This window comes from Zeugodacus cucurbitae, chromosome 2 (assembly GCF_028554725.1).
Source record: "Zeugodacus cucurbitae isolate PBARC_wt_2022May chromosome 2, idZeuCucr1.2, whole genome shotgun sequence".
In the NCBI taxonomy this organism is placed as follows: domain Eukaryota; kingdom Metazoa; phylum Arthropoda; class Insecta; order Diptera; family Tephritidae; genus Zeugodacus; species Zeugodacus cucurbitae.
The window spans coordinates 75802676-75827444 of NC_071667.1; the positions used below are offsets into that span (position 1 = coordinate 75802676).

At 35.9% G+C, this 24769-nt stretch overlaps 4 protein-coding genes across 6 annotated transcripts; 2 read left to right on the top strand and 2 right to left on the bottom strand.

Moving 5' to 3' along the window:
• The first annotated feature begins 639 nt into the window (after positions 1–639).
• On the top strand, positions 640–1113 carry LOC105211357 (ADP-ribosylation factor-like protein 6-interacting protein 4). Its single transcript, XM_011182741.3, has one exon. It carries the CDS (start codon positions 701–703, stop codon positions 1103–1105), a length of 405 nt encoding a protein of 134 aa, XP_011181043.1. The 5' UTR covers positions 640–700; the 3' UTR covers positions 1106–1113.
• Positions 991–3364, bottom strand: Rnft2_1 (uncharacterized). Its single transcript, XM_011182742.3, has 4 exons — positions 1876–3364; positions 1702–1809; positions 1527–1634; positions 991–1466 (listed from the first exon to the last, which is right to left on the bottom strand). The coding sequence occupies exons 1-4, from the start codon at positions 3214–3216 to the stop codon at positions 1233–1235; spliced, it is 1791 nt and encodes a 596-aa protein (XP_011181044.1). The 5' UTR covers positions 3217–3364; the 3' UTR covers positions 991–1232.
• Positions 3365–4216: 852 nt separating this feature from the next.
• Positions 4217–24492, top strand: LOC105211355 (rootletin). Of its 3 annotated transcripts, none has more exons than XM_029039674.2 (14): positions 4217–4379; positions 16774–17271; positions 17328–17636; positions 17731–18654; positions 19079–19230; positions 19291–19972; positions 20136–20646; positions 20719–20902; positions 20969–21144; positions 21207–21637; positions 21712–22560; positions 22715–23842; positions 23928–24103; positions 24184–24492. In XM_029039674.2, exons 2-14 carry the CDS (start codon positions 16774–16776, stop codon positions 24242–24244), a joined length of 6081 nt encoding a protein of 2026 aa, XP_028895507.1. In that variant the 5' UTR covers positions 4217–4379; the 3' UTR covers positions 24245–24492. The 3 variants fall into 3 exon arrangements, with proteins under 3 accessions (XP_028895507.1, XP_054087045.1, XP_011181040.1); XM_054231070.1 differs by lacking the exon at positions 4217–4379 and adding an exon at positions 11891–12107; XM_011182738.3 differs by lacking the exon at positions 4217–4379 and adding an exon at positions 13490–13805.
• LOC105211356 (uncharacterized) lies at positions 4692–7205 on the bottom strand. The gene has a single exon (XM_011182739.3). It carries the CDS (start codon positions 6979–6981, stop codon positions 5329–5331), a length of 1653 nt encoding a protein of 550 aa, XP_011181041.1. The 5' UTR covers positions 6982–7205; the 3' UTR covers positions 4692–5328.
• Positions 24493–24769: the final 277 nt, after the last annotated feature.

Consider the following 24769-nt stretch of genomic DNA (forward strand, 5'->3'; position numbering starts at 1 on the left):
CCCCTGGAAAACTAACTTCAACTTAAATTCACTGATATGACGTGGCTTGCATTTTTCTTCACAATCACACACACATTATCTATTCACATTTCTATTACGTATATTATTATTAAGTAATTTACCAATTCTCAGCGTTAATACAACTTATTTATAGTAAAACCCCGCTTTGTGTAGCGTCGTATAATCTTTGCCTTACTACTTATTAATGCAAGCTCAAGTGAAGTGACTATGTATGATAAGAGTGCATGTGATCCTTGTCTTGCTCATTTCTCAAAAGTTCATCACTGAAAACTTTCTAAACTACAAGGTTGCCACGTCTTCGATAATTATTTATTAATGGTATTTAAATTATTAATTATTGGTACAAGGAAATCATTTTAGATTAAACAACTTCAATGTTTACTGCATAGTAACTATTTCGATTTCAAATATAATATTCATATTTGCCTTATTTTGATGCGGTTGAACATTTTGATCCGCAGTAACTTTTTATGATATTTTTCAAGTTCTAACATTAATAGTACTATTTTTATGGGAATGATTTGAAGTATTTGTTAAAATGTAACAAAATAATTTATATTATAATTTTTGATTCAAAGTAATATGTGATATGATTTCATGATTTTCCCTTTATCTTTTGAAATAGAGTAGGCAACATTGTACAAGAGACTTTGTAAATATTTTTTGGAGACTTTTAAAAATGGGAAAAACCAAGAAACGAGAGAAAAAATCTAAAAAACATAAACATAAACATAGTAAAAGTAAGCGAAAACATAAAGATGTTAAAAAGGAAACTAAAGACACGGTGGTCGATCATCCAGAGAACAATGTTGACAATGATGAAAGTGGCTTCGAAATACCCGTAGAACTGATGAACACAAAGTCGCATACACCTGTCACACCAGAGGAGCATCAAAAGCGTCAAAGTGAAATACGTCGTGTTGTTGACCCAAGTACAGGACGAGTCCGGCTTATCAGAGGTGAAGGAGAAGTAATGGAAGAAATTGTGAGCAAGGAGCGACATGCTAAAATTAATACTATGGCAACGCAAACCGATGGACTCATTTTTCAAAAACATACAATTGGCAAAATAAAAAAACCGTAAAAACCAAATTTAAAGATTCTTTCCTATCCCATTGAAGAAATGTTATCCATGACCAGCAATAGAAACATTAAAAGAGTTTGTTCAACTTTAACTTAAATTTTATTCGATAACTCTATAAGATCAATTATTAATAAAGCTGGTAAAAGAACGTTGTGGTGCCATCGTGCCAGGCTAGGTTATCTCCCACTTTCGCACGACACATTGGACATGTTTGCTCTCGTTTAAACCATGTGGTAACACAGTTGTCACAGAAAATATGTCCACATTCTAGCACCACCGGCGAGACGTATGCATCTTGACAAATGGCGCAAAGCTCATCGGAGGTATCAAAATTGTCTTTTTCCGGCTTTCCTAACTTATTCTTAGTCAAAGAAAAAAATATACATATATTACTGAATAACAAAATAAGTAGATTACTTACTACATCCTTCAATAAACTAATGAACGATTTCTTCAGTGTTTTACCGCGATCCGCTAATTCACATCCTTTGAGTACTATATAAGTAGAAGAAAACATCACACCTGAAATCTACATGGGCAGAATTCCAGATGATTATTAAAAGGATATATAAATTATTTCAAAATTCATTACTCACAGCGTGTAAACCGGAATATGACTCGAAAAGGAATAACAACCATTGACGAATGGGAACCAAAGACCGATAAAATTGGGAAAAAAATTCAATAAAGACATATAATCGTGTCTGAAATGAAGTATGTTACAAAATCAAACTCGGGTCTTATAATTAATCAGGCATTAATTGTGGTACCCTGGTCTTATGTTGTATGGCTCGCAGTGGTATGAGAGTAACGACCAATTTAATTGCAATAGTGATCAATTTAAGAAGGAGATCATTTATGGCGATATAGTATATAACTGCTATTAGTGATATTATTTTCGGTATAATAATTGTCTTTTCAATTGTATTCGCCGAATCTGTCGTATGAGTGTTCGTATCCTGAGGAAGAGTATGAATAATGCTCCGTTCGCTTGCTGGAGGCGCTATTAGCAAACTGAAAGGATCTGGTGGAGCCGATGTTGCCAATAATCGTATTGTAATTACAGTAACAACCAATAGTAGATCACGTATAATTATCAAGTTCTTCTTTTGATCAAGCCTTATTACTTGAGCTTGCAAAGATTTGTTAACGCAATACATAACAAATTGTAATGTTATTATATCCAATATTGCAAGTGAATGGTCATAAATAAATTTTACGAACAATATACATGCAAAGGGTATATAGTGAAGACAGTGACGAATGGTTGTAATAACTATGTCCGGGTAACCAGTGTTATACAATTCATTTGTTGAAGTTGCTGTCTCTTCTGTGCCTCTTGTTGGAATTACAGGAATGTTAAATGTTTGTTGATCTGTTGAAATACTTCCACTTGCTTCTACCTCATCCCTTCTTATATTTATTTGATGCAATGGATTTGACGAAGTTGTAAAGCTGTTGACATCATTCGTTGCAATATTATTGCGGAAATTGTTATGATGGTCAATCGCTAAACTTGATAACCTCGTAGCGTGCGGTCGCGCTAAAATGGAGTTTGTATGAACATCGGCATTACGGTCAGTTAAAGTAAACATAATTGGATTATTGACAGCACTTCCATGAGTATGTCGAGTCGTCTCTTCGAAATTATTTGTTGCAGAAAAAGATCGTAAAACTTCAGGTGATAAAACATTATTTAAATTCCCTAGTGAATTGGGTAGTGAATGGACTCTATTATATCTGATAGTTCCTGAACCAATTCCGGTTGTTTGCTGATCAGATGAGCTATTACTTCCGGATGCAGTAATAATATTACCAAGTCGACTCCTAGTGACTTCTGCTACTTGTTCTCTTAAGAGTCGGGCGTAATGCTCCATTATATTACGTGAATTTCTTCTTTCATTTGTTAATTCTAAATTGTTTGATGGAGTTTCCCCTATAGAAATGCTAATATTTTCGAGAGACTGTTGAATTAAAGGTGTATCCTGTCGTGGTACGTTGTGAACATCAGCTGTAGTTATGTTGGAAATACTGACATCATTATCATTTGATTGCAATCGTGGTAAAGTTCTGCTTGTATTCGTTTCATTATTTATATTACTGTTATTCATTACGCGGACAAATCTATTTCTATATTTAAAATCAAACTTAGTTTATTTCGATTTTGCATAGCAAGGAATAAATTAAATGCCAATAAGATGAATAATCTAAAACTGTGCTTTAAGTGTTTTTATCGAAGTTCCAGGGTTACCGTTCCTTTTAAAACTCAGCATAATTCTTTGTTCACATATACCCTAGTTGAACCGTTATGTTAAGATTTACTATTATATAAAATATATTTAATTAATCTAAAAATTATTTTATTTTTTGACTTTTAACTGTATATTTAAAAATTGAATATGGCACAAGAAGAGTAATCAACATATGCGACTAATACTAGAAAACAAGCAATTATGAAATAAAAAAAAATTATAATTTTTGAATATGTTCAAAAAGGAAGTAAAGATAGTAATATTAAAAAAATTCTTTGGTATATTTACTATTTTGTATTACTCGTTGTAAAATAAATAAAGTAACTTTAAAATATAACGAGAGTCAAAAAATAATTGCTACGTCAACCGTTATTGCATTGAAAACCCCATTTTTTATATTAAATGATAAATTAGTAAACGTTTTCTATAAATATTTTTGATGTTTTATTTTGGATTTAATGGTTTATTTTCACCAACTTTACCATACATAATTTAATTCTATATATTACATTTTACATCCTTTCGGAAGGACGTACATATATCATCCATAAAACGAACTTATACATAGTTTGTTTTGTATTGCACTTGCTACCACATTCACATTTGAATGCACGTGCGTGCATGGTAGACACCCCTACTCACCTGATGTAGTACTTACTTAGCTCAGTGGTGCACTCTTATACATCAGCTCCGTTTTCGTAGCTTGAAGTGCGGTGGTGCCTCAGAAGCAACCCAAAAACTAACAACAAAACACACATATTGCTATGGAAACCTTGCCACTAGCCTTTGACACAACAATAAAACGAAGAAAAAATAAAACGGAATTCACTTTGTTTAGTTTCTAATGTTTTGCCCAACTGCATACACACATATGTATGTATGTGATGTAAATTTATTATTGCTCTATTATAATATAAGGAAGTTTTACTTTAGTTAATGTGTTAAATATTTTGAGTAGTTTGTGTTTTAAACATAACAACGAATTTCAATTAAGTTATAAATTTACGAAGCTGTACAAATGTGTGAGTGTTATATATATGCAATTTGGCAATTTTATTGATGAGCATATAAAACATTTTTAAATACATACAAAGAAATAAAGAACAAAATTATTTGTTAAAAACTAATCAAAAAAAAAAAAAAAAAACAAAGTGGTTCTTAAAGCATTGATAGCTGTTTACCTGTGGTTCTATATTGTTTATTATTTTTAATTGAAACCAATTTTAATTGAGTTAAAAATAGTTTCATTCGAAATCCTGTTATCCTTTTTTTTGCTTTTAACTTACTTAAATATATGCGTGGCTATAAAGGATTATAGAGAATAAAAGAAAATATTCAAGTGTATGTAGGAGTTTTTATTTAGCTTACAAACAAAAAAAATAAAATATATTTTTTTAGAAATTAAATGCTTAACCCTGTGACTTATATGCTAGTAAAAATAAATATTTTAAAAATAAACTGTATTATATATATGCGTATATAGCATATCACTACATAGTAATCTACAAATAGTATATGTATAGCATTTGAAATTATAATAATTTTAACATAATAATCACCATTACATTTATTATATTTAATTCCATCAGCACCTTCAGTCTATTTCATCTCTCTCACTCAACTCTGCCCTCTCTGCTCATAATTTTAGTTTTCAAATTTATTGTTTTGCCGACCTTTTCTATTTTTTATACACATAATCCCAAGTGATCTTATTCACCATTAGGATTGGTATGAGAAATAGTTGTTAAGATATAAAAACATATGTAAATGAACACATACAACAATTACAATAAGTTTGTATGCGTGACAAATGAGCAATACACTCTCTTCAACGTTTTTGCAAAGAAAGTGATCCGTAACAACAGGGACAGCGCTCTAGATTGCCCCATTATAAAGCAGAGAAAAATCTTGTTGCTTATCAATGTACCGGCGTCGTATCTGCTGGGTACACGACACGATCCGACAAGACGTTCAATGAACTGGCATTGTTATGCGTGGCGATAAAGTTTTCGTAGATCGGTGACGCCGTTGTAAAAACATCTTGACGGATTTAAGAGGCAATTGGAAATGATAGTAAGCACAATATGGCAATGGATCCCAATAGGCGAATAGAGCTTCTCTCTTATCTAACACTGTGGTCGGAGTGGAGCGCTCTATAGAACTCCAACGAAAATTGGCTGTCAATGCACCAAGTGCCGACTCCTCGTCCGGACTTGTAAAACTTAATTGTCTGCGATGTATGCATTTCATAGTGCGGCAGAGTATTTGAGCATGAGATCGATTATAGCAGATATATGGCAATGAGACGCCAACACGTACGCCGAGTGGTATGAATTGTGATGTGCCTTGACATTTAATCAGACGGAAGCTCATGTGCCCGTTGATGCTACGCTGGAAACGCACTTTGGCGAAGAACGTTTTCAGCCAAATGTCGATTTGTGCTTCGTCGGACATGGCGGATGGGCCATGACCTCTTAACGGGGTTACTGGTATCAAATTTTTCGTTTCATGTTCTACTTTACAGGTAACATTCGATACAACTCGTGAATCTTTGACCGTTGTGCAAGTAATAAAATGTTCACCCGGCAAATCACGTATCACAATCCACTTTTCATTTTCACTTATTTCGTGATTAAATTTGAAATCCATTCGATTATTTGGCAATAAATATTTGAAACGCTCAACTAGGCCTTGAAAACCGACCGCCATTAGAATATTTCGAAAATTGCTGATGAAATTGTTCTCGTACAATTGCTGTAGATCGCTGGACGATGTCAGTACGGAGTAAGGTGGCACAGTAATATTATTAACGTTACATTTTTTGAAAAACTCAAGACAATCATCCAAAATGTTGGTCTCATTGATGCCCGGTATGAAACTGGCACAGCCGAGTAGCTCCAAATGTTGTTTAGCAAGTGCATCGTAATAGGCAGGACTCGTTGCGCAAACGGGAATATAAACCGAAGGCTTCTCCTTGCTAACAATCTGACACAAAGCAGTTATGTAGCTGTCTACATTGTTTGCACTGGGTCTGGGCACAATATAGAATTTGTCCACGGCGGTAGAGAAACGTGCCAATCCAAATAGTCCTTCAAATTCGAACACAACCACACGAGAACCGGAAGAATAAAAATTACGTGCCAGGTGCAATGTTTGAATTGTACTACCACAACTGATTAGAACGGTACGCCTATTGCGTTGCGGGCCATCCGCTGATACATCCATCAATGAGTCGACATTTAACATCCACTTTATAAGCGCCACAGGTATGCGAACGAACTTCCAAAAGATCCACAATAAAGCTGACAACCAAAAACTGGGTGCCGCTATCGATAGCGGTAAATAAAGGATGTAGCGTATGAGCGTAAACGCTATATTGATCAGCAATTGCGGCCAAAAGAGTAAAACTTGTCGCATAGAAGCCGAAATCGTACGCGGCGATCGGCGCAGCACCTGTGTTTGGTGACCCAAAGCCGGATTCCTGTAGGTATTCGCTGTGTGCACGATCTGCTCCTGGCCAGGATCTTCGGGTATTTGGTCCAAAGAGTTGATGCGGCGAAATTTCGAACGTGAATAACGCATTTGACGCGCTTGTTCTTGTTTCTTTAAAATATCGGTCGCCATAATTATTTCCTTTACTCGTTAACGTTTAACCGTTCCTTTTCGGTGGAAATTTCCACAACTGCAATTATTTCCAAGCGATTGAACAATGCTGACATCCGACACTTGATTGAATGTTTATCCGAGGTACTGGTAAATTGAGCTGCAATCGTAAGACTGAATTTAAGAAATTTATTCCCGACGTATTTGCAATAATGGCAAAACTCAATTAGCTACTAAATACCATTTAAATACTGTCTCATCTTTTAAATCTCATCATTAGTATAAACTGTTTTTTTTTTTTTTGAAGAATTTTTAACGATGTGTTGATACGAGCTCGTCTCCTTGTCTACAACTCAGTATAATTTTTTAATTAAACAAATCCCTCCCGGCATCAAGTATATAAGAGAACACATGAACATAATGAGCAGTACACATGCAAATCGAGTGCCAATATAAGTGCGAGTGTAGTACACAGTGTGACAAAAAACAGTGGCGTTCATAGGAACCAAAATTGGGTTCCATACACTTTCGAATATTTTCTTTTATTAACATATATTTTGGCCAGCTATAATGTTGTTCTTAGAAAGCTACAAACACAATCCAAGACTGCATTAAGTTTTATAATTTGTATAACCATTGAGATTCACGTATATTTCGGTGGTAGTAGTGGCTTCACTGCACCCGTCCGCATACGCCACTGCTTAGGCACACGTTAACCACGAGACTACAGATATTTGTTAGCATGAGTATATGAAGGATGGTTTGCTGTATTGGTGATAATAATTTGTTTTTATTTTTTTTTCAACACAAATTCGTATTATCAATTTTCATCAATGCTTGAGCAGTGGCGTTTTTTACTTTATGGCGCTACACCTCGGCTGCTCGATTGATTTACCTTTATCAAAACAAATTATTTAACACTAAACGACTATAGAAATATAGTTTCTGGCGAAATTCTATATTGAATATTGCTTTTGTATTGTTTAACTTTTGTGTGTCAAGTGGCATTGCAGTCCCAAAATTATATGCTCTACTCTTGAACGCTTCCACCAACAGAACCAATTGCTAGGATTTCTTAGAGATATAAATAATATGAGATTACACACATATGCATATATGTACATAATATAGTATTTTGAAATATATGTACTTGCAAATGTGCTCAAATTAAATACATTTAAGTTCAAAGTGCCATCATGTGCATAATTCAGAAGGTGAAGATACAGATAAAGTATTTGTATGCCGTTAGAAATAACAGCTAAAGTCGAATCAAATCGCACTTGTGTCTCAAATCGATTTAAGCTATTCTCTTCACACTAATATACTAAAATTAAGTAATTTTTGATTATTTCTTTAAATATTTTCAAAATTTTATGGACAAATCTAAATGCAACATATGTATATGATTTGTAGCAACAACATCAATACATTAAATACATTTTTCGAAAGTTGTCAAAATCTATTTGGGATTTTTCACTTTTTTCTATATGAGCGAAGCACCTACATACATGTCTTACTTTTGCAACTGCTTTGCAACCGGAAACTGCGCTTTTATGCATTTTTCGAAAGACGTCAAAATTGGACAATATAAATAGAGTATATTTCGTATATGTGTTCTACTGTTCCACCAAATATATACAAATATTTGTCCAATAGAAATAAAATGTTCCAGTATATTGTATATGCTGTTTTGTTTTTTTAAATGGCCTTCGGCGCTGAAAAATTCCATGCGGATGTATGCAAGCGGAAATAACCGCATTTATATTGTCGCCCACATTATGAGTACTACCCATTTTTTATTGGAACTAAACTTTGTACCCGATTATATATTCGAACAAAAAAAATGTGTGCTTGTATGTACGCATAATAAATATTTCCACGGCATACTCATAAAAATCACATTTTAATCACATGAACTACTCGTTTTTTTTATTATGAGATTAAAAACGCCCACATAACGATCACTTGCGTGCTAAAGTGTAATTATTGATTTACATATAAACATACATATGTATATGTTTATTTTTTAAACTATTTTGTTGTTTGACATTAAATTCAATTCTAGACAGCAATTTTTGTTGCTCATCGTTTAAAGCCATTTTAGTGTCACGACACTTATGCATGTATTTGTGCAGCCACTGATAAGGATTGCCAATCCAATCCAATCGAATCCAAACCAAATGATTAACTCAATAAATTATTGGTGACTATGTTTGCACCGTTGTTTGTGAGGCAAAATTTATTTGCAGTTCCATAAGGTTGCATCATACACAGGCTTATGCGAGAAACGTTTTTGAAAATGTGACTTCGCGCTGTAAGTCGGTTAGTAAATGTAATACATGAACTGTTGGCTGCCAATATCTTTATATTCACCAAACAAACCAGTACAATAATTTTTTTTTTTTTTGCAAAAGCTCTCGTTATTGTGATTTGAGTGGCGGAAAAGGTGCCAAGAGAAGGCAACTAATTGAAATTTCGCTTCAAATTGCGAAACATAAATTTAACAAACTAAACAGTTTCGAAACAGGCCAGAAAGTTTTGAGATGAGACTAGATTAGAATAAGAATTGAGGAACGCACTGTCTATTGTGCCCTCTTCATTATTATTATCACAGTATAACAACGTCACTGTTGACAGTCATAACTTCGAAGTCGTAGATAATTTCGTATACCTGGGAACCAGTATCAACAACACCAACAATGTCAGCCTCGAAATCCAGCGCAGAATCACTCTTGCCAACAGGTGCTACTTTGGAGTGAGTAGGCAAATGAAAAGTAAAGTCCTCTCTCGGCGAACCAAAATCAAACTCTACAAGTCGCCTATCATTCCCGTCCTGCTTTATGGTGCAGAAGCTTGGACGATGTCAACATCAGATGAGACGACACTAAGCGTTTTCGAGAGAAAAATTTTGCGCAATTGGTCCTCAGAACGTTGGCAACGGCGAATACCGCAGACGATGGAACGATGAGCTGTACGAGTTATACGACGACATTGACATCGTTCAGCGAATAAAAAGACAGCGGCTACGCTGGCTAGGTCATGTTGTCCGAATGGACGAAAAGACTCCAGCTCTGAAAGTGTTCGATGCAGTACCCGCCGGAGGAAGCCGAGGAAGGGGAAGGCCTCCACTCCGTTGGAGGGACCAGGTGGAGAGCGACCTGGTTACACTTGGGATCTCCAACTGGCGCCGAACTGCGAAGGAAAGAGACGAGTGGCGCGCTCTCATCGGTTTGGCTATAACCGGCTAAGCATAATAACTGATCCGTCGCGTTAAGAAAGCTTAACAGTGCTCCAGGACTGATGGACGTGATACCGTCTCGTTTGGTATGCAGAGTCCCCATTAGCTGACTTTTTTTCCTTGCGATCGACGGACGGTCAACTTCGATCCACTTCTAGGTCACAGTTCCGACATTGATCAGACGAGCAGATTCGTAGTTTGTGCAGATGGCCTCTTAGCCTGCAGTGACCTGTGTATAGTGCCACTACTTATATGAGTTTGTTTCTAGGGAGCGCGATCAATTGGTTAAACCTTTTCTGGTTATACCCCACAAAAACAGTTTGGAGTGGCGAAATCTCTGCAATTGCAGCCAGTAGCGGTTTCTACTTGCCCGTGAGACGATATTAAAATACGAATATAATAATATGAAAATCTGCACGTTTTGTGACATATTTTCGACATTTTGTAGTTATAAGCGCATATCCAAGGAAAGCCAATAGAATTCCGATCATACTCCTAAACTATTGAAGAAGTGGCTTCATCTCGAAAGTTATGTATTGATAGAGTGAACAACAGATAGTATTGATTTCAATCTGAACGAAAATTTGTTCAATTCAAACTTACTTTGTGTGTGGTATGGTTTTTCAAATCAAATTTTATAAGAAAAAGAATCAAAATTCAAAAGGATTTATTTTACACTTTTATTTTAATGAAGTAACAAGTGCATGAGATCCAAATATCTACTCATTGCTACAAATATGTAATCTATACATTTATTGATATATTTCTATGAGCACATGTTTGTTTCTTCAATATTTGTTTAAAAAACTTTTTGTAAATTTTTATAATTCTGTATACACCAGGTATTTCTGCATTCGGCATTCGCATTTTAGTCGTACACTTTAAGAAATATTTATTATATGTATATTATATACTTATAAATGTACGTCCAAACATATATGTGTGTACCACACATAACCATTGATGTATGTATGTACCTATGTATGTATAATACGTGAGCAGACAAAGCTATATGCATCCGACAGTGGTATCTGCATAAGGTCACCGGGGTGAGGAGATTTTTTATTCAACTACGGCTGCATTAAGAAAAAAAGTGAATTTTGTGATAAGCAAAGAACCGTTTACCTATCATTATTGTTTTTTGTTTTTTTTTTTTGCTTTAGTGAAATCAAACTCTGATGTGTGCAAAAACATGCATAAGTGCAAGCGTGATTGGATTTTGTTCGAAAAATACGCGCTTATTATGAGATGCAAACTCTCACTGCTGCAGCTTCGAGCAGCTATAAGCATGTATTTATATAAGTACAAAGATGCATGGATTCACATACATACATACATACATATTATACAGCAAACTGTATATGCGCGTACATAAACAGGTCCGCATGCAAGATTATTTGTAGGCTGAAATACTAAAATACACACATAGACATACATAGGCGTACGTACAAAAGTTCCTTTATTCACCTAGTGCGATAACCTTTCTAACACATATTCATGTGCACTTACATACACATTACAAACGTGCAAGAAATCAATAAGCAAATGAATTTTGTTTATTTTGCAACACAAAAAACAAAACAAGAAAAATATAAATAGAAATAAACTTTGTTGTTTTTTTTAAGTGTTTCCCATTTCAGTAGCACTATGAGCTTATTAGTAATTTTTTTGGCTTTACCTTGTTTTGCTTTATTAGCTTTACATGTTTACACTTTTACACATCTAAATATACTTAAGTTATAGTTTAATATTCATAGACATGACATTTTTTTATAACTGTTTCGAAGGAAATCGTCGTCTTTCCAAAAAGCCGGGGAAATGGATGGCGAGTCTCCATAGTGTGTGCATATTCATATTCAATTGCAAAATGTTGCTCACCGGTACAATATTTTCGCTCAGAGATACATATGTATGTATATTGACTTACTAAGTATAATATAAGTGGCGAGTGTAAAATCCTTGTAAATAAACACCTAAATTATGTGTGAAATTTTTTTATTTTTGGATAATCGTACACACATCATTTGAATAAATTGAACAAAAGTTCCTACATAAATAAATGGCTTCGTATGCCACTTGATGTCGAAATGTGAAAAATTATATAGTAACCACACCCACCTAAATGCTGTTACACTTAAAAGTTTCTTCAGCTAGAGAGAATTAAGTCATTATGTGAAATATCTCAACTACTTCTTTGGCACTACAACCGTGGGCCGAGAACACGAAACTTTGCCAGATACCTCTATCATTTGCGAAGTCACGCCAGTTGTACATCTCAAGCGCACTTGGTATTTCAAGCCGATAGGTGGGCGTCCTTGCTTCCTTTATCCACCCATCGGTCTCGAATCGAAGGAACTTTTCCTTGGAGCATCGTACGACATGGCCCAACCAGTGCATTCGTTGTATATTTATACGCTTAACTATCCATGTCGCCGTAGAGCTCATACTGTTCATTGTTCTATCTTCTTCAGTACTGTCTCGGAGAACAGTTCTCTCGAATGCAAGTACTTTCGCATTACTGTTTGTCATCGTCTCTGTTTATGTGCTTTATAATAGAACGGGAATGAAAAGAGACTTATATAGAGCATAATTATTTTGTATGTGTGTATTTTCTGTTACACAATATTTTCCTAAAATCATAGGAGGTCACAGGTCTCTAGTAGCTTTACATTATCGAACTTATATCGAAATGTTAGAGGACTGTTGTAACTGTTGGAGGACCTTTTTGGGTTGGGAAATAAACCATAGATACTGCCTTTACGATGAAATTCTGCTCGGTTACGATGAAATTCGAAAAATCAGTATTCGATTGTTGTTGTTTTTTTTCCATTCGGAAACAATGTCTTAACGAAACAATAAATGACTTATCAATAGCAGGAGTAATGCAGCATTGAGGCCATTGAGGCCAATAACTTGAGAGCGATTAGAAATTTTGACAGTATTCTCGTTAAAATTGGACCTCTGAGGCAAAGCTAGGTTTATAGTATGTATGTATGTCAAATATGCTGTCTTATAAGTATTTAAATGTTATCGTTTGTGTAACAATCCTTTTATAACAGTACTTCAGCTTGAAGCATAAATACATATATCCGTATCGTTTCATGTATTAATGTAGTTTCGCCAATTTCTAGTATTTCTGTTGACATTATGTCATTCTAGTTGTAAAAATCATAAATTATTGTACTTACCTACATACATACAAACATCTCGAATGCGGCTCGAGTACATAACATCTTGGCCAATTCACTCGTAAAGACGTACATACATACATACATATTTATGTAAATCATTTCTAGTTCAAAATAACCAATAACCGCAGTTACTACGACAAGTATTACTTTCCACTCATAATTCCACAAACTTGTGTCAACAGTATAAAATCAATGCTGGTGTCCCTGGATACCAGGAATTTGTTAATTCAATTGTTTACTTTGCGCCAACTTTTTGGGAATAACCACATTGCTGATAACTTGGTTGGCTGCGTTGGGGAGCATTGCTGATTTAGTTTTTTTCAAGTTGTGCATGAGTGAAGGTTTAGTTTAGAATTTTGTTCGCGGATTTGATACGAAATTACCCCAACTAGACTGAAGACAAATGTGTTTTGAAGGTAAATATGTTTTATGTGAATGTTGAAGTTTACAAGGCGCGGTTCTAGGAATAGATAAAGTAACACACCTTTAATGTTTGAAAGCACTTCTTGAATGAGAAACAAGATTTATGCCTTTTTTTTCTTAATTTTCTGAGGTGGAATTTCAATAACTTTTGACAAAGATTGGACATTTTCGGTGTGCCTTTTGTGTTAATTCTGATATTAAGGAACCATTTATAGGAACTGCCAACAGGATAGACAAAGCAGATTTCATAAAAATATTGTAATTGAGTGATTGAAAAAATTACAATTTCATAAAATTTCAAGATTTTGCTCCATATTTCTTTGAGTGCAATGACATGATGTTGAATGTGTTTTGCCGATTGTCTTATTAGATGAAATCAAAAACTTCGCAGCTACAAGTATATTTAACGAACTTGGCTTTCTTTTTAATGTTTCAGTGATGAACAACAGCAGAGTTCGATTACTTAAGGACTCATTAAATTTCCAACTTTAACTTTGCATTTTCATATATTATTTTCTTTTTATATTTTATTCTATTAAATTAATTTTTATATTTCATTAAATAAATTACAGTTTTAAATTATTCAATTATTTCATGACCATCCTATTAAAATAAATAAGTACTTAGAGGGATAACTTGTCCTTCAATACTCCACGACAGGCGACTGAGCCATTCATTCGGCTCAACCCACAGCGAATTAGTCAAGACATCTTTTCTTGGTTGATATAACAACAGCCCATAGATTCATATGTGACAACCCACACCGAACAAGACGAGACAAAAACGTATGTTCGCTTGCTTTGGTTTAGAGCAAAATACGTTTTGGTGTCTTATTAGTCAAAAACGTTTTTGACTAATCCGGTGTGATGTGTAAATTATTTAGTATAAAGATATATACAGTGGAACTTCCATAACTCGAAGATCTCCATAACTCGAACTCTTGTATTGGCAATAGATGTCAAATTTCATACAAATATCCTTCAATAAATCGAACTTTTCGACCAGGGCATAACACAAAATTTATAATTTTACTAACGAGGCACAATTTGAAAAGAGTTCGTCTATATCGTATGGAGGAGAACAAAAAAGATCATATTACTCTAATGGATTTCATAAATCATGTAACAAAAGCATGGGATAGAGACGTCGAGAGCCAGATAATAGCAAAGTGCTACAAACAAAACTAAAGAATACATGTTTTAACGTATTTAAAAAAAAAAAGTTATGCGAAGTAAATAATAAATATTGTGCATAAATCTATAATAAAAATATTTTACAGCTTTTTGAAAAATTTATGTTTTAATGAAAATTTCTATAACTCGAAGTCTCTCTAACTCGAAGTTTTTTTGTGAATTATAGTGATTCGAGTTAGAGAAGTTCCACTTCCACTTTCCATTATGATCAACTACAAATTAAAAAAAAAATTTCTCAACATAAAAATATTTTAAAATGTAGCTGCAAAATTCAACCTAATTATTAAATATATAACAGTCCGTTGGCTAAAGAAGCCTGAGAGTGTGTTGGCCAAAATTCTGCTTCTATATATGACATGCCTTCTGATATTATCATATAACTGCTGGATCTCTACAACTTGCGAAATTTTTTAAATTGCCAAATATAGCTTGACATAGCCTCGTTTTCGTAGCAAAATAAAAACATTATGCTATTACTTTGTCAAAGATTTGGAACATTGGAAAACTTTCGAGAGAAGTAAATTGATATATTCTAATAAAATGGATAAAAATCATTTTGAAAATAATATAAAATTTACTTTATATTTTAAGAAATTATTATATCTAAACTTACTAAGAAACATATCAGAATTCTCAAAATTAAGTTACTTAATTTTTTGTATATCCTACAACGATCTCTACACTAAAAATCCGACTGAATTCATAAAGTAGTATGATTCGCATCAATTTATATAATTAAGGTTCCGTCTTGTAATTATCTTATAAAAAAGGTCGACGCAATTACGCTACCAACTCAAATAATTTATGATTACATAGAAATCTGATAGACCGAAAGTCGATTTGTATCAGATCTGGTTAACGTCTTAGTAATTAGGCATTAAACCGGTTAGGCACTACTAACTTCAAATTTGGTTGCTATGAAATAATTTGCTTTATCCCCACATTAAAAGAGTTGGTTTTACTCGCTTACTAGTTTAGTTCACTTACTTCCCAAACTTTATAACAATTTATGTATTCCTTTGTATAATATAATATAAAAAATATTCAGTATGTAAATCAATCATTAATGTGACATGCAACTCTATTTTATTGTAAATAATATGTAAATCTCCAACAAATACATTTCCATACATACTCGTATATTTGGAGCATATTAGAGTCATAGCGATTTTGCACGCACTCCCAGTTGAATTTATGTTTAGTTATTAGATCAATTCGTCAAAGCAATAAAATTATGTTGAACATATTGACTTATGCCATGGTTACATGTTGCACCCAAACGGGTTAATGGGAATGCAGGTTTAATCATCAAATGAATAATAAATAATAACGGTTCTGCTAAGCAACCATGCCTGCAATTTCGTTCTATGTACATGAGTAACTGGCGTATTTGTACTCGGACTAAAAAAAATTATAGTTAGAATTAATCTTAATTTTTTAAGGGTACGGTGTGATATCCTAACATAAATCGCTATTATAAATCGCGATATTTTCCCCTTCTTAATTTTTTCTTATTACTAATCACGAAGTTCTGAGGATATTAGTTCATAATAGACTGATAAAATAAATGGAACACGTGATCTTCGTATCCCTTGTATCTATGTAGAAACACCCATTGTTTCTGAATAGGAATGTTACCGTGTTGATTAAATCGACTCTCTAGTTCTATAAGATGTTTATGGAACTTTTTGAGATTATATGTCTTTATAGGATAAACTAGTGTTTTCGATTCAATATTCTTATTTACACTTTTTGCTTCATTTCATAGATGCAGGCATACCGGGATAACTTCAAGCAAACACCTTGTCCAGCAACGTTTGAGACAAGTGGTACGCCTACAGGTCGATTACCTTTCTCGAAATCGAATCGCAACCGCAACGCTATAGATAAAACGTCTGGCTGTGTTGGAGTTGTCAATCCGTGTGGAGCTGCTCTATCCTCTGAGACAGGCGTTTTAACAACACCCAGAATGCTAAGTCCTACCCAAAATGTTGAGCCTACATCAACGGCCGCGTTACTACGACAAAATCATGAGCTGCGTCAACGTCTCTCGGATGAGGCAAGCAGCTATCGTCGACGTATAGACTCTTACAAGCAAGCGCAACAAAACCAAGCTAATCTTGTCAGTCGCTTACAATCGAAAATACAACAATATCGACAGCGTTGTAGTGATCTTGAGGATCGAATGCATGATTCTATTAAACACACGCCCGTGCCTCCTTGTGCGCCGAAGATAACCACCGGTCCAACCTCTAGTCAGGTTATGGTAAATATTTTCTGTATACAATTTTGCAAATATTTTTTATGAACATTTGGTTCCAGTGTTCAACATCAATGGCGTTAGGTCAATCAAGCCTGCCGTGTTCATCTTCCTTGGACTCGCCGCCATTAACTTGTGCACGAGATTTTATTGTGCACGAAGATAGTGGTGAGCTTTGTCGTAAGCTCGAGGATGAGCATAGTAAATGTGAACAACTCATGGCACAGAATAATACATTGCGGCAGCAGTTGGAAGAATCGAATCGCACGAATGAAGCCATAACTAACGATCTACAGAAGCTAACTAATGATTTTTCCAACTTACGAGATGAGTTGCTTATTAAAGAAGACGAATATAAAGAAGAAGAGCAGGTATATAATATCCTCAAAATATAAAAAAATAATATATAGTTCTCTAATAAATAAATAAATAATATATATTCTAACTATATCTTCTACTAAACAGGCATTTAAGGATTACTACAATGGCGAACACAATCGCCTCTTGAAGATGTGGCGTGAAGTAGTTGCCGTCAAACGTGCTTTCAAAGACATGCAGTCCGCTATGAAAAATGAAGTTGGCAAAATGAGCTTGGAAATTGGCAGCGCTGCCAAGGATGTGACGAACTCTTGCGGTGGTCTCTCCTTTGTGCTACAACAAGCAAAACGCATAACCGATGCCGAACTTTGCGAGTCTAGACGTGAGAATAATGATTTGAAGTCTCAAATGGCGACCTTAAAGGTGCAATTTGAAAGCGCACGACAAGAAGTTTTAGAAAGAGATCAACGATTACTCGACCTTATGAATCAATTGAAAAAACTTGAAGAACGTTGCGCTCAAGCGGAATCGCAAGCAATGCTGGCCAATCGTTATAATGATGAAATCGAGCGGCTGAACAATTCTATACGTGAAATTGCGCAAGCCGTCGTACAAGACGCCGAAAGTGCCGATCGCGAGGCGGACGCTACAGAGGCGAATGAATCGATGCAGCACATGCACTTGACGCGTGATAGCGGTGGTGCTGGTATGAGCGTACCAACGAAATCGCCCCGTCGCAGCTCGGCTCGTGCATCGCAAGCTTTTGCTGAGGGCACTATATCAGCAGTACAAGCCGCACTACATAAATATCAATTGGCCTTGCATGATATGCAAGTGAAATTTCAGAATGCTAACGAAAATCTGCGTAATACTAAAGCACAACTCGAAACGACCGATGGCACAAAAGCGCTCTTGACAACGAAGGTACAACAGCTAACCGAAAAGCTTGACGCCACTAATTCGAAGCTATCTGAACTATTGAATGAAAGAGATAGTTTACAGAAGACGCTAGAGGAGGTACGCCAACAGAAACAGCAAAGCGAACAAGGACGTCTCGATTTGAATTCAGCAGTACGTTGTTTTTAAACTTTTTTCACATTCTTTAAGTCATACATTCTAAGAAAAAGCACGGCAACGATTGAAAAATACGAAATACAGTATAATATAATATTTACAAATAATAGAGTCAGAAATTACTAGCTTCTTAAAACAATTTTCGTAAAGAATTGTCGACCTGAATTTGCTTCAATGTTTTCTTATTGAAAACTGCCATAAGCCAATACATTTGCGACCGGTGATTATGGCGCTAACTAGTCGAAATTGATTCGATTTCAAAATTCATTCAATTCAATTCAATTTCATTTCGAAAAAAATGGTTATTTAATTTGCTTTAGTTACACTGAAAACTATTTTTTCTATTTACGATGTTTTATTGTTTTTATAAATAAGAATAATAATCTTCTATTCTTTGCTTCTCCCCAATTTATATTTCTAGTTCGAAAATCTAAGCGTAGATTTCGAGAAGCTGCAAATAAAAAATGGAAAACTGCTTAAGAAAATTGATTTACTTGAAGATGATAAAAAGGCGGTGGAGTTGGAAATCCAACGGATACTTAAGGACAAGAATATACTTGAGATGAATTTAAGGTATGTACAAAATGTTTGCCAAGAATATTTATCTAAGCTAGCGGTATGGATTTCGCACAGGTCGGAGGAGGATCGCGGCAGTCGTCTACGTGAGGAGACGATATCATTGCGTGAAGAATTGAACAGCGTAAGCCTGACTCGAGATCTGCTCGAGCAGCAACGTATCGAATCCGAAAATATCATTAATCTAATCGAAAAGCAAAAAGCCGATTTGGAGTATGACTTAGATAAGCTACTTTTAGAAAAATGCGATCTACAAGAAAGACTAGATAAATTATCGAACAGTAACACTTCCACCTCAGATGAGTTAAAGACACTTCAAAGTAGTTTAGTGCAAACTCAGGAGGAGCGCAACAAACTGAAAGCAGAAGTAGATGAAATTCGCAAGGAAATAGCAACAGTACGCAAAGACCTAAGTAGCGTTGAAAAGGCTCGTCTAGAGCTGGAAACCGATAATTTATCGTATAGTGAAAAGCTAAAATGTACGCAACTGGAAAAAGAAAAAATATTGCAGGATCTGGCCTGTGTTACACGCGATCGTGGTGATATTCATAATCAATTGACCGCATTGTGTCGCAAAAAAGAGTCGCTCAATGAAGAACTTATGCGAACACGACAAAAGTTGGAGCAAACCGTCGAAACAAATAATCGTTTGAATAGAAATTTGGAAGAGATGGTAAAGGATGTGGAAGAAAAACAGGTCGTTATAGACTTGCATGAGAAGGAAACGCATCGATTACAGGTTGGTTATTGCTATACGTACTTATAGAGTTTTTCTTTTGAAATGGTAGTAATGACAGCAGTGTTTTTATGGAGAGCTTGAACTCATTCATTGCCTAGATATTTTACTTTATTCATATAATTGTTATTTTTTTAACTGATCATTGTATTTTTCCTGCAAAAAGGAGCTTCTCGCAGCATTACGTACTGAAAAGGAGTCTCTTGAAGCTGTACTTTTCGATACAAATACACAGTTAGAAGCCACTGAGGAGAAGCGCCAACAGCTGGAGCGGGATTACCAAGAAGCACTTGTGCGCGAAGAGTCATTGAAAAACACCGTTAGTCGCCTCAGTAAAGAACTAGAACAATGTCAACGTCGTGCGCAAGAAACTAAAACTCAACTGATGAATGCGGCACGTGCTGCTGAAAATGATTTCAATCAAAAGATTGCGAATCTTAAAGCAGCAGGCGAAGAAGCAGCTAAGAAACATGCGGACGAGTTATATAAACTGAAAACGGGATTGGAAAAGCGTATGGCACAAGCGCTACAGGCGCTCCAAACGGCAAAGGATGACGAGATAGAAAAGTTACAGGAGCGTTTGGAGGCATTACAAGCGCATTTGGAAAGCTTACTACAACAGCATGAGGAGGCGATGATACGCGCCGAAAATGAAAAGCAACAAGCTTTGCTAATGGGTAAGCATCGTAATCGTACAGTTTTTGAATATTTTCCATTTCTTACTTATATTTTTTAATCTCAAAACATAGCACATCGCGATAAGCAAGCGCTCATGGAAAAGTTGGAAGCAGTCGCGCGAGAATTGAAAGTGGAACAGGAAGGGCTCGAACGACTGAAACGTGAACACAATGCACACGACGAAAAGCAGCGCAATGCAATTGCGCAGTTGAAGGATGAAATCTCGGCAATGCGTACAAGAGAGGAGGAAAATAGGTAAGTGACTCTGATTCGTAATTATACGAGTACGTAGGTGTTATATGTGACTTAACTTATCGGCAGAATGAAACTCGAAGAATGCATAAGGAAACAGGAAATGCAATTAACGAGTCTAAAAGAGGAAAGAGATAATCTTAATCGTCTGGCGGAGGAGTTGAAAATGGATATACGTCTAAAAGAAGATAAAGTGGAAGGAATCAACAATGAATTGCAGGATGCATTGAGAAAAACCAAAGAAGGTAGTTTTTAATATAATTTTAAGCGAAATGAAGACATATTTATTATGGACCAATGCTTGCAGGTGAGGCATACATAGACAGTTTACGCAACGAGCTTACCGATTGTCGTCGCCAATTGGTGGACAGTAACATTGAGAAGGACAAGTATTCCAACAGCAACAAGGAGTTGCGCGATCATGTGAAGCATGTCGAAAGCGCTAAACGCGAACAGGCACGCGCCATCGAGGAAGCTTTACAGAAAATTAATACACTACAAGAATCTAAAAGTTCGCTGGAAAATGATCGTACACGTCTAACGACGATTCTAAAGGAGACTGAGAATAATATGAGTAAAACTGTGCAAGAACTCAATGCAACCAAGAATACGCTACAAAAAACGCAAATGGATTTCGCTCAAAAGGATGAAGGTGGCAAGGAATTGCAGAACAAGTTGGCGGCAGAAACCGAATTGAAGGAGCGTAGTCAACAGGAGCTCGGTCAGATTAAAAAACAAGTGAGTTTATTTGCGCTCTCAAATAGTCTTTCTCACATTCGAATTATTCAAATTTCATTGATTGTCTTTTGAAGCTTGCCGATCTTGAAGAAAACTTATGCGAAACACGAGCGGAACTTGGGCGTGCCCGTTGTCAGTCCAATCAAGAAGAGCATCGTTTCCACAATCGTGAGCAGGAACTGCTTGCGCGCATTGAAGAGGCACGCGGTAGAGAAAAACGTCTGGAGGATCAGAAACATAATCTCGAAGTATGCCTTGCCGATGCTACACAACAAATACAAGAGTTAAAAGCTCGTCTTGGCGGTGCTGAAGGGCGTATACGTGCACTGGACGAGCAATTGGCTTGTGTAGAGCTGCACAAACGCGACACAGAGCATAAATTGAGCTCAGTAGCACACACACTGCGCCGCATTGCCGGCATTCAGCCCGACGGTAGTGTCAATCTTTCCTATCGCCTCATCAGCCCAACGCGACGTTACAGTCCCATTCGCAATGGCATGGCATCATCCAGTTGTCATGATTACGACGCTAGGAGCACGTCACAATGTCCGGAGGCACCTTGTGATCTAGATCCGGATTTAGTGCGTAAGGGTGTGCGCAATCTAATGCATCAAGTAGCGCAAATTGAGCGTGAGAAGGATGATATGAAAGTACAATTGGCGGCGGCTAAAAAGCAGCTACAGGATGCTGCTGAACAGCAGTTGCGCTGCGATGGAAAAGTCGGTAAACTTCAACAAATGTTGCGACATTTGCAGGAGGAGAAGAGTAACCTAAACACTGAATGTAGTATGAAAGCTTCGGCCTTAAATGCGCTCGAAGAAAAGTTTAAGCAGAAGTGTGACGAGTGTCAACAGATGCGTGAGAAGATTACACAACTGGAAATGCAGTTAGGATCATGCAACGAGGAGAACTCGCAGATTGAAGTAAAGAATTTCATATCACTATTCAATATTTAATTAACATTGAGGATTCTAAAGCTTAAATATGTATTACTATGCATATTTCGGTGATTCTACTAAAAATATGGAAACCTAAAATGTATACATAATTAATAACTGTAAACCCTATTATTTTCAGGATCGTTTGGAGAAATGCCGTAGTCACGGTGCGAAATTGGAAAATGAGAAACGTCATCTCCAAGAAGAGTTAGCCAAGGCAGAGGGTCGTGCCGCCAAGTTGGATCTGCAGCGTGTCGCTATGGAGGGTGACATAAATCGTTTGCAGATGGCTCTGCAAGAAAAGGATTGTCAGGTACGACAAGCGCAAGAACGATTAGACAACCAAAATAGAGCAATGGTACAATTGGAAGAACGTTGTACCTCACTTAAGACGACAGTGGATCAAATGAAAGATCGTCTGCAAAAGACAGCAGTCACAGAAATGGAATTACGTGGAGAAATTAAAGTGCTGAATAAAGAACTCTCCGAACAGGGACATTGTTCACAATCAAATGAAGAGAAACTGAAGTTACTACAAAAACAATCACAAGCAGCGGAAAATGAGAAGCGTATACTTGCTGAACGTTTGGATAATGCACAAAGCAATCTGAATGAGTTGCGACGCAGCCAACAGGCGCAATTAGATCGTATACAGAGATTGCAAGAGCAGGTTACCGATTTAGAGGTGCAACGTTCGGCTTTGGAGTCACAATTGCGTATTGCGAAATGGAATCAGGAGGCGGGCGATAGCGGCGGCATAACGACTAATGTCGACAAACGCGAGGAAGAAGAGTTGAGTCGCCAATTGAAATCGTCGCAAAGAGAAAAATCCGAATTACGCAACAAATTACAAACTCTACAAGACAAAGTCAAGCAATTGGAGTCGGAGCGAAAGAGCAAATTTTCGGGTGGTGGTGGCATTACAGCATATGATCGCGCAGAGAAAAATACTTCATATTATGATTCTGGAGATTACGACTCTAATCGAATGGAAAATGCGCAAGGTTCATACAGTTGCGGTCTGGATCATGCCGTCATAGAGCATGAGTCCCGTGATCTACGTTTAAAAGTGCGACGCTTAGAGACACTCTTGGCGGAAAAAGAATCCGAATTAGCAAGACTAAAGGCACGCGTACACGATAGTGCCAAATGTGGGGAGGGTGGAATAGATGCAGATCGCTATCGCACCGCTCAACTGCACGCCGAAAAATTATTAGATGCGCGCGAACAGTCGCATCGCCAGCAGGTGTTGCGTTTAGAAAATCAGGTAGGGGTTTGTAAATTATGCCTGTGATTCTAAAATTATATTTTGTGTAAAATTAATAAATGTTTAACACATTTTGCATTTTTAGATATCTATGTTACGTGAACAATTGGCACAAGAAGCCAAACGACGACAACAATACATTTTGCGCAGCTCGAAAGCCAATCGCGAAATGCAACACTTGCGCAATACACTTGGCGATTCATTAAGACACGTTTCTCAACATCCTTTAGATCCGAATTTGTTGGAAAGCGAGTCGCGCCGGTAAGTATGCACTTAATATAATTGAAAAAATTAAAACTGATATAATCCATATACATATGTACATATTTATCTTGCAACAGCTTGGACAATGCCGTTTCTATGAGCCTACCACCGTCAACATGTCGAGATTACGATCAATAAAACTTGTGAAGTGAATTGATTTGTGCGCATAAGGAATTCACGAAAGGACGGCGAAATTGAAAACTGCCATTAATAGCTTCCTTTTAGAAACTAAATGCATTTATTAGCATACATATTTACATGCATATAAACTAGTCACATAGTATACAAATCATAACTATTATCACTAACCACACATGCATACTTACATACATATGAATACATATGTAGATATACATATACTAAAATTGTGAGAAAAATACAAAACTATTGGATTTGTTTGTTTTCATTCATTAACCATTATTCCATTGAGATATTATGTATAATTATTTATAAATATTACTCTATGGCTTTTCATTGTCTGCAAGATAGACAATAGAATATAGTGAGTTTTATGCTTGCATTCCACCCATATTAATCGATTTAATTTTTACAAAACTAAAAAACGCAATTTATTTATACATTATCTTATGATGCTGTTGCACTTCTCCTCTCATTAGGAGAATATTGCGGTACAGCTTTTTAAAACGGTCTATACAAACTCAT